Raw genomic sequence first — 17,767 nt, 5'->3', positions numbered from 1 at the left:
CACAGAGGCCTCCGACACGCATGGCGCGCATGCACAGAGGCCTCCTGCACACACGGCGCGCACAGCATAGGCCTCCTGCACATGGCATGCATACGCAGAGTCCTCCAGCGCATGGCGCAGAGGACCACAGCAGCAGCATAGGGACACAGAGACACACAGTGAGCCAGAGAGAGACACACACCCACACAGAGACACATACAGACGAGACGAGTATTCTAAGGCCTGGGACATAGTGATTTTGTCCGGGCTGAGGCGCACTGAGGCTCAGGGAAAGCGGTGCTTTCCCTGGCCTTACACAGCACGCCGTCAAGGGGCGGGACGGGGGCGGGCCAGTGACGTCCTGCGAGCGCCAAATTTGAAAACTGTGTGCGACACACGCTTCCCCAAGCGTGCGGACGCGTGCGCGAGCCCCTGCTAAGGCCACTCTTATTGCGGCTGCAGGGGCTCAGTGCCGAGCAGCAGCACGCCTCAGCACGGGTCAGCGCATAAGCGCTGACCATGCCCGAGGCCTAAGGCTTGCCTTAAACAAGCCCGGGTACATGCTGGGTGTAACCTGGCTAGTTTAAGGCACGTTTAAGGCATTTCTGCATTGACTAATGACCCATCGGATTAACACAGCAGGGGTCCCTGGCAGTCCCATTCAGTTTGAATGGGACTGCCAGGGACCCCCGCTTTTAATCTGATGGGCCATTAGTCAATGCAGAAATGCCTTAAACTTGCCTTAAACACGACCCAGCATGTACCTGGGTCTTTTTAGTGATTGCCACGGTTTGTGTTAGAATAACCGTCGGCACTACAGTACACGGAATTCAGTTCGTATAAATGTAGAAATGCAAATAGCTAAAACAGGGGGGTTGCGCCGAGCACGCGCGTTCTAAGCTCTCACCGCCCCCCCCCCCCCCCCCTGGCGGCCGTGGAACCTCGGTTGAAAATCACTGTGTTAGGCACACAATTAGTATTTTGACAGATTTATAACAGGAGCACCAAACGATTGCCAGCTTAGGTAAGAATGTAGAATTATACATTGTAACATGCTTTAGGCTGCGGATATAGTGTGTGCAAGACGGAGCCAAGCGATCTGTGGCCTGTGATCCACAGCGACGGGGAGGTGTGGCAGGGGCGTGACGGTGATGTCATGTGAGCGATCCGCCCTCATTGGCTGAACCGCGCACGTAACTTGGCCGTTGCGCGACCAAATCAAAAGTGTTTGTCTGCCTGAGAATCGGGCGCGCTTCATTGCACGCTCTATGGCCTGCCTCATAGAGGTACAGCCTTTTGTTCGCGCCGCGCGGTCGCAGGGAGTATAGACGCGGCCTTACATGTACAAAGAAGAAAAATATAAATTAAAAAAGGAGGGGTGAGTGTAGTATTGCAGCTTTAAAATAACGCCTTCATATTTCATTTGCAGCCTTTATTACTGGTTTACTGAACAATATTGGCACCCATGTTGACCCCATCCTTCTGATTCACCGCATTAAAGAAGGCATGGAGATCCCTAATTTGAGAGACTCTCTTGTTAAAATCCTACAGGACTACAATCTTCAGGTAAGTGCCGCTAATTGGATACATTTAGAATTCAGTCAAAGGTACAGCAGATAGTACAACCTATGTGTTTAATACTGATGATTACAAAAAATACATGTATAAAGTATGTATGTAAAAAAAAATATGTGTATACAGATGTAGCAGGACTCACTGTCTCGGTAGCCACAGCTGAAAGAAAAAGCCTCTGAAGATAGCATTGCCACGACATTGCTGCAAGCAGGGGGCAAGCTTTGTGATGGGACCCCCATAGCGATGCCCCCACAGAGCCAGGTCAGTCTCGCAGCTGGTGTCGGAGGCCATAAGTCCTGCTACATCTGTACGTATGTATACAGGTAACCTGCCCCTTTTTAATACACTGACGTTAGCTGTCTATGCAAGTTCTAGATGTCCAGTGTACCTGGAACTGCAGAGCTAACGTGTTAGCTCTGGGTGCACTGGATTCATTCATTAGGCTGCTTTCCTATGTCAGGGTTGAGGCATTGATCTCAGGTAGACTGCAGGAGAAGGGTGCAGATGCACTACATGTGTTTCTACAAAAGTATCTGCTAATTTGCTACTCTACAAAACTCTGTTAAATTACTTAAGGTGACGATAACCTAATTTAATATCACATTAAGCCTAGCACTGCATATTTAAAGGACAATAACATACCGTTAAACCATGTTTGCCGCCGAAAAGAACATTTCATGTCCATTGGTGATAATGACATGCACATAATATACGAATGCAGCGTTAACATAATGCATATCGACTTAAGTCCGATAAAGGTAACGCTGGGAGTTAACGCTAGTTAAGCTACACTGTACTTAATCTTGGTGTTACTCGCATCCACACCCCAACATAGGCCTTTTATTAGTTACCCAACACAGCTTTATTCCCAGTGGTAATTCCCTCTCCTCTCTCTATCAATTTCAGTTAAACACCTATTTCAGGGTGTCAATCAGAGTATGGCCAAGATATACTTAAGGTCACATTGGAAGATAGCGCAGTTTTATGGTACAATATTGGGATGTTACGTTTATGCTTATGAGATGTGTGTCAGCCACTGTTAATGCCTATAATTAGCTTTATGGATATGCGTTAACCTCAGGAAAACATCTATTCCTGTTTTTTATAACGTGATGTTATGAGCCCCTATTTAACGTAACTCTGTGGATCTAGCCCATAGTAGCCTAAGAACCTGGCTACTCTTTCTTCTCTGTAAGTCCTGTAACTGGGAGTACAGACTGTGACTCTAGCACTCAGGATAAAGTCTGCTGAATGCCAGAGACTGCCTTTGTTATCCTTTTGATACATGGACTTTTTATTGTTTTGCCTATTTGGTTCAAGTAAAGCCAATTTAATTTGATTTGAGTTTACTGTCTAAGCAGCAGAAGAAAAAAACAGAGCACTACCACTGAAACATTGAAAAAAAAGACTGAGAGTGCGTAAGTCATAAAAATAAATTATTTATTGGTCATGCAGACAAACAAGGCGAAGGTGTCGCCCCACCAACGCGTTTCGCGCAGAAAGCACTTTCTCAATGTATAAGGAAAGTTTACTGTCTAGCCTTTGCTTACCCCGCTGCTGTGAGACACTAGATTTAAAAAAAATTACAGGTTATTAGTTGGAAGTACCACACCCAATAGTCATAATACCTTCAAGAATAGTAACAAGTCATACAGAATTGTATAGACGCAGTTCTATATACCTTCATAACATCTAGGGAATAAAGCAATATTGTTTTAATGAAAGAACACAATTTTAGAGATGCACATTTCGTGTGTTCTTCATAACCTCAGCCTCCACTTTGTATCACCAGGCACAGCTGGCTTGCTCTTTATTTATTATAGTATTAAATTAGGGTTTTGCTTTCAAGATGCTTCTGACATTGCAAGCTTGATCCACTTGCACTATAGAGTATGCAACCATTATATAAATCTCTTCATCCTTCTGATCCAAGACAAAAATAGGAATAGTTTTTAGTTGTAATTTCCTGTCTTAAAATACCCATACGCGAATGCTTTAGCTTTGTTATTTCTTCTGCTATCCACTTTTTCTGGAAGAACACAGTTGAAATAGAGGTCTAGTTTACTGGTTGGATTCTTGCTACTTGATTAGTAATATGTATAATTTTAAGGATATTCAACAAAGTAAAACATAAAACATAACAATGCCATGAATTATTTGATACAGTATAAGCCTATATACATATACTGTATACAGTATAAATGTGGCGTTCACATTTTAAGCAGGTCAGTATAAACACAGAGTGAAGGACCACATATAACCTGTCATCTAGTGCCCAGAATAAAATTTGCTTGAGCATGAAATATTATAAAAATTGGCACATATATTCTCTCTACACATATCTTGCAGGAAATCACTTAATTTTCATGAAAATTTGAGCAATTATAGGTCTGTCAGTAGATTCTTACATTTAAGAATTATTTGATAATCTAATAAATATTCGTTGGAATAGGTGACGGCGTGATGACCTCATCAAGTGCATAGTTACAAAATGGTGTTGAGTGCAGGAGATAAGCACATTATAAAGTGTTTGAGACAGAGCAAGAATTATGGTCCAAAACGCTTCCATAAATTGTTTACTGATAAAGGATGGTCACTAGGAAGACTGAAAAAAGTAATTTGTAAAACAACGTATTATTTAGGAGGGGGAGCAGCTGATCAACGCGTTATCGATTATGCAATGGCATAGACAGTGGCGTTCTCGTCTTCGGGCGTACGTTTCAGCAGGAGGACATTTTGAGCACATGCTTTGAACGATACTTTGAACTCAAACTTTGTTTTAATTCCCCGATCACGTGGGCCTTGACGTGGGAGAATTTAAACATGGCCGCCGGGATACCGACACCCCATAATGGTGCCTGTAACTCGGGAATCAGGGTGTCCAGACCTGAAATAAATTCGGTTCAGCTCCGGAGACCCCCTGCTAAAATACAGTATTATTAAAATAAAATAAAAACCCCACGATCGCCTATCAGAGGCGCGCAGGGAGAGTGACTGATTCAGTCTCTCTCTTACTGCACGTCTCTTACAGACAGGTGAAGTCAGGTAGGATTCACACAGTGTGAGTCCCATTAAAATGGGGGGACCTCCGCTGTGTTAATCCGATGGGCCATTAGTCTGGCCTTGGAATCTCGCAGCGTGGGAGAGGATGCCGTGCATAACTCGCAAGGCAAGCGGTTGAAAACAGGTATCTACATCTGTATTGTTAATTTATATATTTTATCTGGTAGTGTTAGGACCTGCAAACTAGGTTTGCCTTGACGTGGCTCGCAGGCTTACGATGCTTTGGCCAAAGGGTTAAACTAAATGACCCTTTTTCAAGAGAATATATAAATATTTTACTGTGTATTTTGTCATATTGGATGTAGCAATTTGCTTCTCTGTCGCTTGTTGTATTGTTAATTTATATAACAGACTTACAATTGAGCACATTTTCATGGGGATTAGGCGAAAAATATATAAGATATAATGAAAAACAAAAGGGGTCCCTTTTTTCCCTGAACACGGTTTATGTAAAGCTGGGGGGAAAAACTGTGAATAAAAGTCCTACTAATGTGTATTATCCCCCAGTGCCATAAATGTACACAATTGAAAATGACAATCTCTTTACAATTAAGTAGTAAAATATAAAAAATATTATAAGATCAAAAGTCTTAAATCACAATTGCTGCCCAGAGAACCCACAGATTCTTTCAACACACAACGTTTCAATCTTAGCGATAATGGTTCCCCTTGGCACATGCACAAGACAGGGGAGACGATAGAGGGGGAAGAGGAAAAAGACGATATATTATAGTATGTTCCAAACAAATCAGAGAAATCCAATCATGTCTATACAGTATATTAAGCACTCACAATATATTCCTTTTGTTATCAAGCATTCCTCAATCCTGCTGACGGGGGGCTTTCTAAGGCTTTCTCCCAGAATCGTCCCCACATAAGAGAAGAAAATAAACACAAAAGGAAAAAAGGAAAAAACACAGCGTATGATGTCTGTCCTTCAATAAACTTCTATCAGCCTATAATATACATCTTCTCTAACTGTGCATGCAATGTATTGTATATAATGTATACCCTGTTCATTTATGTAACTGTATTTGTAACCATGTATTATTTGTCATATTAACTACTAGCTGAGAGACCCGGCGTTGCCCGTGAGTGAAATTTCCCGCTAGGAAAAGGTGGGGGGAGGGACAATGGACAGGAGATGGGGTGGGGGGAGGGACAATGGACAGGAGGGGACGGGGACAGTGGACAGGAGAGGGTGACAGTGGACAGGAGGGGGGGCAGTGGACATGTGTGGGGGGGCGAGGGACAGTGGACAGGAGGGGGGGACAGTGGACAGGAGGGGGGGACAGTGGACAGGAGGGGGGGACAGTGGACAGGAGGGGGGGACAGTGGACAGGAGGGGGGGGACAGTGGACAGGAGGGGGGGACAGTGGACAGGAGGGGGTATAGTGGACAGGGGGGGGGGGATAGTGGACAGGGGGGGGTGACAGTGGACAGGAGGGGGGGAGAGTGGACAGGAGGGGGGGAGAGTGGACAGGAGGGGGGGTGAGAGTGGACAGGACGGGACAGTGGACAGGAGGGGACAGGACAGTGGACAGGAGGGGACGGGACAGTGGACAGGAGGGGACGGGACAGTGGACAGGAGGGGACGACGACAGTGGACAGGAGGGGGACGACAACAGTGGACAGGAGGGGGACGACGACAGTGGACAGGAGGGGGACGACGACAGTGGACAGGAGGGGGACGACGACAGTGGACAGGAGGGGGACGACGACAGTGGACAGGAGGGGGACGACGACAGTGGACAGGAGGGGGACGACGACAGTGGACAGGAGGGGGACGACGACAGTGGACAGGAGGGGGACGACGACAGTGGACAGGAGGGGGACGACGACAGTGGACAGGAGGGGGACGACGACAGTGGACAGGAGGGGGACGACGACAGTGGACAGGAGGGGGACGACGACAGTGGACAGGAGGGGGACGACGACAGTGGACAGGAGGGAGACGACGACAGTGGACAGGAGGGGGACGCGGAGGCAGGGAGGGGGGAGTGAAAGGCAGGGGGAGTGAGCGCCGGGGAGGGGAGGTGAATGAGCGCCGGGGAGGGAGGTGAGTATGATGGGGTGGGGGGGAGGTGTGGAGGGAGGTGAGTGTGATGGGGGGGGGGTGTGTGAAGAGAGGTGTGTGCGTGTGTGTATACCCGGCGTTGGCCGGAGGCAGGGGGGCGTCAAAGGCTGGGGGGCCTCAAAGGCAGGGGGAGGGGGGGCGTCAAAGGCAAGGGGGGGGCGCCGTCAAAGGCAAGGTGGGTGCGTCAAAGGCATGGATTCCTCCCCCTGCATTTCCTCACCTGCCAGCATGCCACGCTCCTCGGGCTGCCACTGGTTGTCTCCCCCCTCGTGGCCTCCGCCGACTCCCAGTGGCACAAAGGAGGTATTAACTCCCTGCCGCCCTCCTCCTGCTCCTGGGGATGTTGAGCCTTAGAGAGCGTGCTGGGGGAGGTGGGTGAAGTGGGGGGGGGGGGGTGAGGTGGGTGAAGCGGGGGGGGGTGAGGTGGGTGAAGTGGGGGAGCGACACACACGCGACACCTACCTCTACTTCCGGGTGACGCCATCTTCTCAATTGGATGGCGCGAGGGAGGAAGGGGGTCATGCCGGTGAAGGGAGGTGAGTGTGATGGGGGGGAGGAGGAGAGGTGTGTGTGTATACCCGGCGTTGGCCGGAGGCAGGGGGGGGGCCTCAAAGGCAGGGGGGGGCGTCAAAGGCAGGGGGGGGGCGTCAAAGGCAGGGGGGGCGTCAAAGGCAGGGGGGGCGTCAAAGGCAGGGGGGGGCGTCAAAGGCAGGGGGGCGTCAAAGGCAGGGGGGGCGTCAAAAGCAAGGGGGGGGGCGTCAAAGGCAGGGGGGGCGTCAAAGGCAAGGGGGGGGCGTCAAAGGCAAGGGGGGGGCGTCAAAGGCAAGAGGGGGGGCGTCAAAGGCAAGGGGGGGCGTCAAAGGCAGGGGGGGCGTCAAAGGTAGGGGGGGGCGTCAAAAGCAGGGGGGGGCGTCAAAGGCAGGGGGGGGCGTCAAAGGCAGGGGGGGTGTTGCGTGAAAGGCAGGGAGGGGGGGGTGTTGCGTGAAAGGCTGGGAGGGGGGGGTGTTGCGTGAAAGGCAGGGAGGGGGGGGTTGCGTGAAAGGCAGGGAGGGGGGTTGCGTGAAAGTCAGGGAGGGGGGGTTGCGTGAAAGGCAGGGAGGGAGGGGGGTTGCGTGAAAGGCAGGGAGGGAGGGGGGTTGCGTGAAAGGCAGGGAGGGGGGGGGGTTGCGTGAAAGGCAGGGAGGGGGGGGGGGTTGCGTGAAAGGCAGGGAGGGGAGGGGGGTTGCGTGAAGGGCAGGGAGGGGGGGGTTGCGTGAAAGGCACGGAGGGGGGGGTTGCATGAAAGGCAGGGGGGGGGAGGTTGCATGAAAGGCAGGGGGGGGAGGTTGCATGAAAGGCAGGGGGGGAGGTTGCATGAAAGGCAGGGGGGGGAGGTTGCATGAAAGGCAGGGGGGGGGGGAGGTTGCATGAAAGGCAGGGGGGGGGGAGGTTGCATGAAAGGCAGGGGGGGGGAGGTTGCATGAAAGGCAGGGGGGGGAGGTTGCATGAAAGGCAGGGGGGGGGAGGTTGCATGAAAGGCAGGGGGGGAGGTTGCATGAAAGGCAGGGGGGGGGAGGTTGCATGAAAGGCAGGGGGGGGAGGTTGCATGAAAGGCAGGGGGGGGAGGTTGCATGAAAGGCAGGGGGGGGGAGGTTGCATGAAAGGCACGGGGGGGGAGGTTGCATGAAAGGCAGGGGGGGGATGTTGCATGAAAGGCAGGGGGGGGGAGGTTGCATGAAAGGCAGGGGGGGGAGGTTGCATGAAAGGCAGGGGGGGGGAGGTTGCATGAAAGGCAGGGGGGGGGAGGTTGCATGAAAGGCGGGGGGGGGAGGTTGCATAAAAGGCAGGGGGGGGAGGTTGCATGAAAGGCAGGGGGGGGGAGGTTGCATGAAAGGCAGGGGGGGGGAGGTTGCATGAAAGGCAGGGGGGGGGAGGTTGCATGAAAGGCAGGGGGGGGGAGGTTGCATGAAAGGCAGGGGGGGGGAGGTTGCATGAAAGGCAGGGGGGGGAGGTTGCATGAAAGGCAGGGGGGGGGGGAGGTTGCATGAAAGGCAGGGGGGGGAGGTTGCATGAAAGGCAGGGGGGGGGGAGGTTGCATGAAAGGCAGGGGGGGGGGGGAGGTTGCATGAAATGCAGGGATCCCTCCCCCTGCGTTTCCTCACCTGGCAGCCTGGCGCGCTCCTCCTCGGGCTACCAGTCTGTCTCTCCCCACTCCTGGCCTCCTCCGTCTCCCGGTGGCATAGAGGAGGTAGTGCGCGGCACCACCTCTCTGACGCTCTCCTCCTCCACCTCGTGCTCCTCGGCGGTGTCCGTTGTCGGGGATGGGGAGGCGGGTAAGCGGCGTGTGTGAAGGGGGGTAGCGGCGTGTGTGTGGGGGTGATCCTGAGAGAGCGTGCTCTGGGGGTTGGGGGGAAGTGGGAGAGCGCCGGGGAGCGGGCTCGCGGCGGAGGCGCACGCATCTCCCCTCCCTGTGGCTGCAGGGAGAGGTGGAGAGAGCCGGAGGAGCGATCTCGGGGATGGGGAGCGTGCTTTGGCGGGGGGCCAAGAGCCCACCCCCCTCAGAGCTGTGTGGGGGCTGGAGCTGTCGGCAGTGAATGCGGCCGTTAAGTAACGGAGCGGCGGTGAAGGGCGGTAAGTAGCGGCCAGTAAGTAGCGGAGCAGTGTTGGGCAAGTAAGTGGTGGTGCTGGAGCGGTGTCGTGGCCGTGAAGTCGTCCATTGCGTAGAGGGCGGGAAGGAGCGGAGCGGGCGGGAAAGAGCGGAGCGGGGGGAAAGTGTGATTTGGTGGTCGGGTAAGAGGGGGGAGGGGGGGGGCTGGAATAAAATAATGTAAATGAAATGTAGATGTTGTAAGTGTGTGTGGCGGCCATTTTTGAAATTAAATTAAGAGTGCGTAGGTGAAGGCTGCCGGTCATTTGTTAATGTTAAACACACATATTGTGAATGCGGACATTTAATATGTAAATTAAATGTAGTATTGCGGCGATTTAATAAAGTAAAGTAATAAAATAATGTTATTAAGGGAACTAATGTAACATTGGCAAAGCGGGACATTGTATAATGTCAATGTAAGGTACATGTTGTAAGTTCGTGTGGCGGCCATTTTAGACAGTAAATAAAGAGTGCGTAGGTGAAGGTACGGGCAGGCATTGTTTTTATAAAAATGTAAAGTGCGTAGTGATGCACGCCATTGTTTTGATATATATTTATATTTGAATATATGTGTTTTTAGTAAGGCAGTCTTGATGGTGCGTGGGAGTGTCGTCGTGTGTGTGCGGAGGCCATATGGGCGGCCATGTGCACAGGGACTGTCGGCCGGCGACTGCGGAGGGAGAATGGCGGTTGAATGTGCGCGGCTATAGGGAGTGCGGTTGTTCCGGCGGTTAGTCCGGGCATGTGCATATGAAGGAGGCCATATGGCCGGCCATGTGCACAGGGAGTGTCGCGGTTGAATGTGCGCGGCTATAGGGAGTGCGCTTCGTCCGTTGTGCCTACAGTTCTGGCTACAGGGGAGTAAGCATGAGTGTCAGCTACCGAGGAGTAAGCATGAGTGTCAGCTACAGGGGAGTAAGCATGAGTGTCAGCTACAGGGGAGTAAGCATGAGTGTCAGCTACAGGGGAGTAAGCATGAGTGTCAGCTACAGGGGAGTAAGCATGAGTGTCAGCTACAGGGGAGTAAGCATGAGTGTCAGCTATGGGATGACAGTGTGTACACAGGGGTGACAGCATGACTGAGATGTGGGATGACAGGTCAGTGTGAGTGTGTGTGTGTGTGTGTACATGAGTCGGAGGTACACAGGGGTGACAGCATGACTCAGAGGTGTGTGTGTGTGTGTGTGTGTGTGTGTGTGTGTGGTTCTGGGCGTGTGGTGTGACTGCAAGTGTGTGAGAGTGAAGGAGGTGATGTCACAGTGGGGCGTACCTCTTGGCCAATGAGAGTCACGGACCAATCAGATTCACCGCAGATAGCACTAACCTCACTAACCATTCGATTTTATATATTAAGATGTCCAGGACATACTTGAAAACGAGAGGTAACTCTCAATGTATTACTTCTTGGTAAAACATTTTATAAATATAAATAAATAATTTGCAATCTCCTGAATGTGCATGGACATGTCTGTCCAGTGTCTCTCCTGCTTGTGCTAAGGAGAGCCATCATTGTCAAGATTGAAAAAAAAAACTATTGTCTCAAACATTCTGAAAAAAACAGAAGATGGAGATTCTTTAAGGTTTGTCTTTTGGCATCAAATTTTATTTTCCTCCTCTGTACCAACAAGAACGTTGGTGTCCTCTGAAGTTACTGTGAATATCCATCAGCAGCACAGAACACACTGAAACATCAGACCAATCACAACATTGCCAATACATCCATATCCATCAACAAGCATTGCTACGGTGAATAGATTTGAGTTGAGGGGCAGAACTTCCATGATAGAATCTCATGTTCAGTTTGAAGTGCTTTTAACAGCCCATGGCACACGTTAGTGCCTCCCACTGAAGGCCTATAACAGAATTAATTCACTGTGTTTTTTCAGTGAATCTATTTTGATTAATCAACCCTAATTAAAACAATAACACTTAGTCTGTTGTTTTAAGTGTATTACTTTCTGTATTTAAGCAGTTGGCGTTTGTCGATTTTTAATCTGTTATGTAAATTTGAATTGCCTTTTGCTCTTTTCTTATTTTTTCGGTTTTCCTTTTTTGTTCCATCGCCCATGGTTCATTGTAAATAAAACACTAAGTCATTTTGTATTCAACATGATTGATATTTATCTTGCCTTCCTTCTTACTGATAGGGGTATCATTTATCAGAAATCCTGACTGTAAAACACATCTTCAAACCAAAAAATCTTTTTGCAAGCAATGGTTTTTTTAATTGTATTTTTTACTTTCATGGATTGGATAGTGTTGACAGTGGAGATATGATTTAGGGAGCAACATCAGAGTTCTTCCATTGTAACAGGGTTGCAGACCTGCCTGAGACGTGAATGTGCTCACAAATGATATGTGTATTTACTGATCAATTATAGTCTATAGAGTTGTTGAAACCTCTTAGAGTCTTCTTCAAGCGCACTACATTTATTATTTAAAACCTCTAACCATAACAGAATAAAGTTAAGGATCACAGAGTATGACATTTCTACTCTTATTAAGTATAAGGATTTACTCAGAATGGGGGAGTAAACTCCACTCTTTACTTTAATATGTAAGGGTAATAAAACCTTGAGCAGTGCCTTAATGCTAATACTGTAAGTTTATACCTGTTAGGGGACCAACTTGAGAGCTCTTCATACATTAGACTGTACAGTAGAGCTTTCAAAACCTTACAGGTCTTTTCGTCAAACCAAGAGTACTCTTGCAACAAAGACCTGAGAGTTTTCAAAACTTCCGCACACTCCAATTTTATCTATGAAGAACTTTCCTGTTGGTTTCTTAAAGGGTATTACTATCTGCAATTAATCGACACTACTCCAGGACCAATATGGCTACTAGAACTTTGAACTACTGTTGCGTTCGTAGCAATAGCAATACTGGGCTAATATGACTCTGAAATCAGAGATTACTACAGTATATAAACATTTCCGAACTCGTACAAACTCCCAAAGAGAGAGTGCACATCTTTGGTTGTTAATCTGGCATCTGATTTATGACATATTTTATATGTTAAATCCTGGACACTTTGACCTAACCCTGTTAGAATCTTGTAGAGTGTAGCACTCTGATCCAATGTTATCTGCGATTCAAGACAAGTCGATGGCAGTCGAGGTGCAATATCCCACATTGGCTGGATCGGGGTGCAATATCCCACATTGGCACTTAGGGAATCCCAGTGTTTGTTGCCCTGTGTTAAAACATTATATAGTAGATGCAAAATAGAAAACTCTGAAGTACACCAATGATGCATTAAAACATGATTCTAACAGGAAGATAACAAAGGATTACAATAATGAATCCTCAATTCTTCTGTTATTATACAGATATTACTGCGAGAGGGGTGCAAGAAAATTTTGGTATCAGACTCTCTCTCTTTGCTGAAGAAAATGCATAGAACCCAGTCAAAAGGCATGCTGGTTGATGGTATGTACAGAATATACAGTGTTTCTCAGGAAAGTCCCTCTGGTGAAGATACGCTTTTTGGAGATGCATTCACAAACATTTTTATGGAATGCCCACCACCGTTGGTTTAAAGCTATATTAATAACCAACATGGCATTATGGCTGTTTAACAAGAATTGTTATTTGACCCATTTTAGTATTAACTTATGGGCGTAACATCTACAGTAATCTTATTGTATTTAGTGCTGTGGCATAAGAATAACAATATTAGACTCCGGTGTAGCATCTAACTATTTCTGCTATATGATCATCCATTCATGAAAAGAAAAGTAATGTTATCTGTTTGCTTGATTTACAATAAGTATGTTGTGTTCTTTTCCAGATGAGAATATTTGTGAAGCCTGTCTGTCTCCCATACTTCCTACAGGTACAGTTCTTTTATTTTATTTTTTTCCTGAATCGATTTAATTTTCTATAATTTCTATTTATTTATTTTTTTACATTGTATTTTTTTTTTCTTGAATCAATATAATGACCGTACATGTGGAGCTGAGTTCAAAGCAGCAACAATTCCCCACTGGTGACCTGCCAAATGTAGGTTAATCTAAAAGTTATCTGACCAATCCTGATTAAGTGTAAGGATAATCATTAAATCACAAATCATATTGCACACTGGGTTCTGTGATATAATATATAATGGCACATAAAAAAAAGGGGGGTGGGGATCTCCCCTCCCCCCCCTCCCTCTTTTTTTTTGCCCCTCCAGTCCATCTTTGTCATCCTCTCGTCTCTTCCTGTCGGTGTTCTTTATCTCTGTTTCTTTCACCTCCCAACATATGCTACCCAGTAAGAGCCGATCCCCCAACATTGACCGAAATAAGTTGAATCTAATGTAAAACTTTCCTGCAATTTAAGTATAACCAGATTATAAGTGCTTACCTAAAACTGTGTTGAATATTTACTTAACAATATTTCTAATCAATGTATTGGTATGTTCACACGGTCATATTGTTGGATATATTATGCCTATTAATTGTGCTATGTGGAAAACTAATAAAAATTATCTGAAGAAAAAAAGTTTCAAAAAAAAATTGGAAAAGAACAAAATCATCTGTCAGTCTAAAACGGAGTGTTAAACAAAACGAGGGGAGGTAACCTGAGACAGAGAGTGCTCCACCAAGGTGGGGACACAACAGGAACACCCCAATAGCATGGAATCGTTGCTCGCTAGAAGTATATATGTGGGAAAATAACCTGTCTATAAGAGCGTGGCTGTACCTAAAAAGAGTAACCAAGGCTGAGCCGTGGAGCCCCATACTGTAGGTGATAAGGCCAAATGAATGTCCCAAAGCAATGTAGTGTAAAACAAATGTGTTAAAAACAAATGTAATAATAATATATGAAGATAAAAGAAAGGGAACCAATATAAACGCAAAGCTACAGAGTCATAAGTGTCTGGCTCAATGCAAACAGCATAAATGGCTATAAAGAAATTGTAGCTCATAGAGGACCGCCATGCCAATATATCCGGTGGAGTGGATGATTGGAATCGGACAGTTAAATAACTGACCCTAAATACATACGCCTACACACAGTGGAGTGAGGGGGATGGGAAAGGGTGGGAGACCGGTGGGAACAAGTGGCACGGCGAAAGAATGGGAAGGTACCCTATTCTCCATATCTACGCTGACCCTCGGTCTGATTCCCATCCCAAGGGAAAATAAGGTCTGACAAAGGGGTTGAGTAACCACAAAAGGGTACTATTGTCCAAAAAGTGGGGTCCAAGTCACTCTATATACTCGCACTGCAAATGTATGCTAGAGAAATGTATAGAAGATGCACCGAGTAACCGGATAGCCACTACACAATGTGAAACCATAAACAGCTGCCGTGGCAGCAACTGGCATCAAAGATGCCTAATATATCTCAAAGTAGCCGGGGAAATTAATATCAAATCACCTATGACACAAATAGTACAGTGGCGGCCGCCTTTAGCCTCGTGCGGCCATTTCGGTGCAACTCTGAAAACCGCGGGCAGATGCAGTATTTGATGCGGCATGTTCCGGTATTTAAAGCCACGGCCGCGTGCATTGTATTAGCGCTGTCTCGGCATGAATGCGGCATGAACGCGATGAAGTGTGTGGCATTCGAAAAAAATACCCAAACAAAATCGGAGATGTTGGAGAATAAAAGGGGCCGTGACAGTATATCTAACAGTATACAGCACTAGCGGATCATGTGAGAACCCCCCCCCCCTCCCCCTAGCACAAGCATATAACCTCACCCTACATACATAACCCTGCACACGGAGAGGGGGGAGACAGGGTGGGAGTCCCTAGCCGCTATGGCTTAGCTGTTCCTACTGTCATAGTGAGAGAACCTGTATATGGAGGGCCACTCAGGAGTCGCTGTAGGCTTGAGCTCTGTGTCAGGGACCCTTCTTGTAATGCCGCCTGTGAACGATGCTCTGATCAGCAGTGGAAATAGGCTAAGACTCAATCCCCGGGGTCCAGCCAGACTAAGTGTTTGCAAATGTGGGTTTAACATAAATTTGCCAGATCACCCACTAAAATGACCGGGATTCACAAACTTACGAAAAAAGGGGTGCTGATTTAAACAGTTTACACTAGTAAACCTTGGGTCAAAGAAGATGCAGAGTTAGTGGACCCACTCACGGACAAATGTTTGGTCCTTTTTGAGGCAAACAATCTCATGGGGTTACTTTACATTGTACCATGGTGACTTTTTGTATCTTTTTCACCCACCACGTAATTGTGAATCTAGTTTGCATTCTGAAATGAAAATGTATCCTAACATTAAACATTGTTTCCCTCACTTGCTCATCTGTGGTGATAATTTTTTCAGACAAGACTAGTGAAGTAAGATTTTAAAATATACAGGAAATTAAATAAAATGACCTCAGTGGACCTGTCTTGCACAGGGACATGGAAAAACCTGTTGCTTAAAAAGGGGGGTGGGGTGGGGTGAGCTTATACCCTGGGACGAGGGTCCACTAAGCTCCAATCAACTGATACCAGTTGAAAATCAACTCTTACACTCTTAATTGTTATCACCTACACAAGCCTGGTATTAGACCTGTCTTACCTACTGTATGTATATAATGGCCTCTGTTGACATAGGCAAGATAAGACTATCCAACCTAGAAAGGATATTAATAATACATACTAACAATGTTGAATATATTAACTTGTAGAAGCCCAAGTGGACAGATAGTCATGGTCATCCCATGACTAGCTGAAGACTTGGGCTTCTATAAAGGGTTAATATTTGTACAAATGGATGTTATGCTTCTTGTATTTTATTTGTAGGGTTTTTATTATGTATGTTAACCGCTTTGGTGCCTGAAAGCATCCCCTTGCAATGCATTGGTAGCCTCAGACATCCAAAGGGGATAAAATAATTTTCTGCCATAGGGTTTTAATAGAAATCCTATTGCATAACCCTATGGTAGAAAAGTGTGATCTCCTATCCCCTGCACAGTTGCATATCGCTTATTTTCCTCTCGAGCATTGTTTAACTCTTGAGTTAACATAAATTTTGTGTATGCAATAGAGAATTAATTTTGCAGTTCATTTAGTAATAAATTATTCTTGGTAAATACAGCGCTTATTGTAAAAAGTATCGGCCCAACCCTCTTTTTTTTTATTTTTTATCGCCATGTAATAACTGAGCAATTTGATCCTTTAGTGAATGTTGTCCTAAATCTCTCTTACGGGAGCAACTGGGTAGTTTTTTGTTGGTGTAATAAAACATATTTTAGAATTTGTATATAATTATCATATCCCCTCTTAGACGCCTCTTTTCTAATGTAGCTAAATTATATTTGTTTATTTTAGAAAAGAGGTGCCTGAGAGGGAATATGATAACTATATACAATTATATTCATAGAAGGAGCTTTCGAAAGAACTTTTCATCCCAAGGGCAGTACAAACGACACGGAATCATAGATTAAGGTTGGAAGAAATTAGATTTCACCAGAACAAAGGAAAGGGTTCTTTACAGTAAGGGCAGTTACAATGTGGAATTCATTACCCATAGAGACTGTGATGGCAGGAACAATAGATATGTTCAAAAAAAGTTTGTACAGCTTGTTTTAGAAAGGAAAGGTATACAGGTATATACAAAATAAGTAAACATGGGAAGGATGTTAATCTAGGGAGTAATCTGATTGCCATTATTGGATTGGGAAGGAATTTATATTTCCCTAATGAGACAGCATTGGATGATGTTTCACTGGGGTTCCTGTTTGCCTTCCTCTGGATCCACATACTGTAAATACAAATATTGGATTATTTGACGTCTAAATGTAACATAGGTTGAACTTGACTTGTATTTTTTCAACCTCCTCTGCTATGTAACTATGTAATGTTTAAAGTTTATAAAGAATCCATATATTGTTCCTGAAAAACTCAGCTTCTGTAATTCGATACTAATTGAATTCAACCAACACAAACATCAAGGAAATAAAGCGGAAATCTAAAGCATAATAGAACTGCTTACTATAATTATAGTATTACCATTTTCATTTACACAGTATGCTGGTGGTAAAAATTTATTAAATTGCTTTTTGATGTCTAGTACAGTGTAATTCAGGCTACATGTAATCACTGCCTACAGATAAGCTCCAAACCCAATTACAGGGTAAATTTAGTTTTGTGAATGCTTCTATGTCCAGGTGTGTTTCATTTGTGAAAACACGTTCTCAATGACAGTATAAAGTGCAAGTCATACACAATATTAACAATTTTGGAGCAAGATGCATCTCTTTGCCCCAATGTGTTATGCATTTCTTTGCCTCAATGTATTTCGCACCATATACAGATGTAGCCAGATTTAATATTTGTGCTTGACCGTGGCACCCCAAGAAATCTCTCCCTTGGGGTCCCATTCGGAGGAACGGACCACCCTTTAGGCAGCTGTGGCGTTTTGACATATTTACTAAGCAACGATAACCCATAAGAAACCTTACCATCCATTTATTGGAATAAGCCAGAAGGTGTCTTATTGCACAGCGC

General features: G+C 46.2%; 1 protein-coding gene across 2 annotated transcripts in view; it reads left to right on the top strand.

The window, feature by feature from the left end:
• The window catches only part of VPS41 (VPS41 subunit of HOPS complex), a 297,906-nt gene that overhangs the window by 263,878 nt on the left and 16,261 nt on the right, over window positions 1–17,767 (top strand). For both annotated transcript variants that reach the window (XM_075586656.1, XM_075586657.1), the window contains 3 exons: window positions 1,409–1,545; window positions 12,653–12,752; window positions 13,114–13,158. In XM_075586656.1, the coding sequence (XP_075442771.1) occupies window positions 1,409–1,545; window positions 12,653–12,752; window positions 13,114–13,158 (282 nt within the window). The remainder of the gene's footprint in view (window positions 1–1,408; window positions 1,546–12,652; window positions 12,753–13,113; window positions 13,159–17,767) is intronic.

This window comes from Ascaphus truei, chromosome 2 (assembly GCF_040206685.1).
Source record: "Ascaphus truei isolate aAscTru1 chromosome 2, aAscTru1.hap1, whole genome shotgun sequence".
Lineage (NCBI taxonomy): Eukaryota > Metazoa > Chordata > Amphibia > Anura > Ascaphidae > Ascaphus > Ascaphus truei.
Note: the sequence above shows the minus strand (reverse complement) of the source record. Positions and strands in the feature narration are given on the sequence as shown.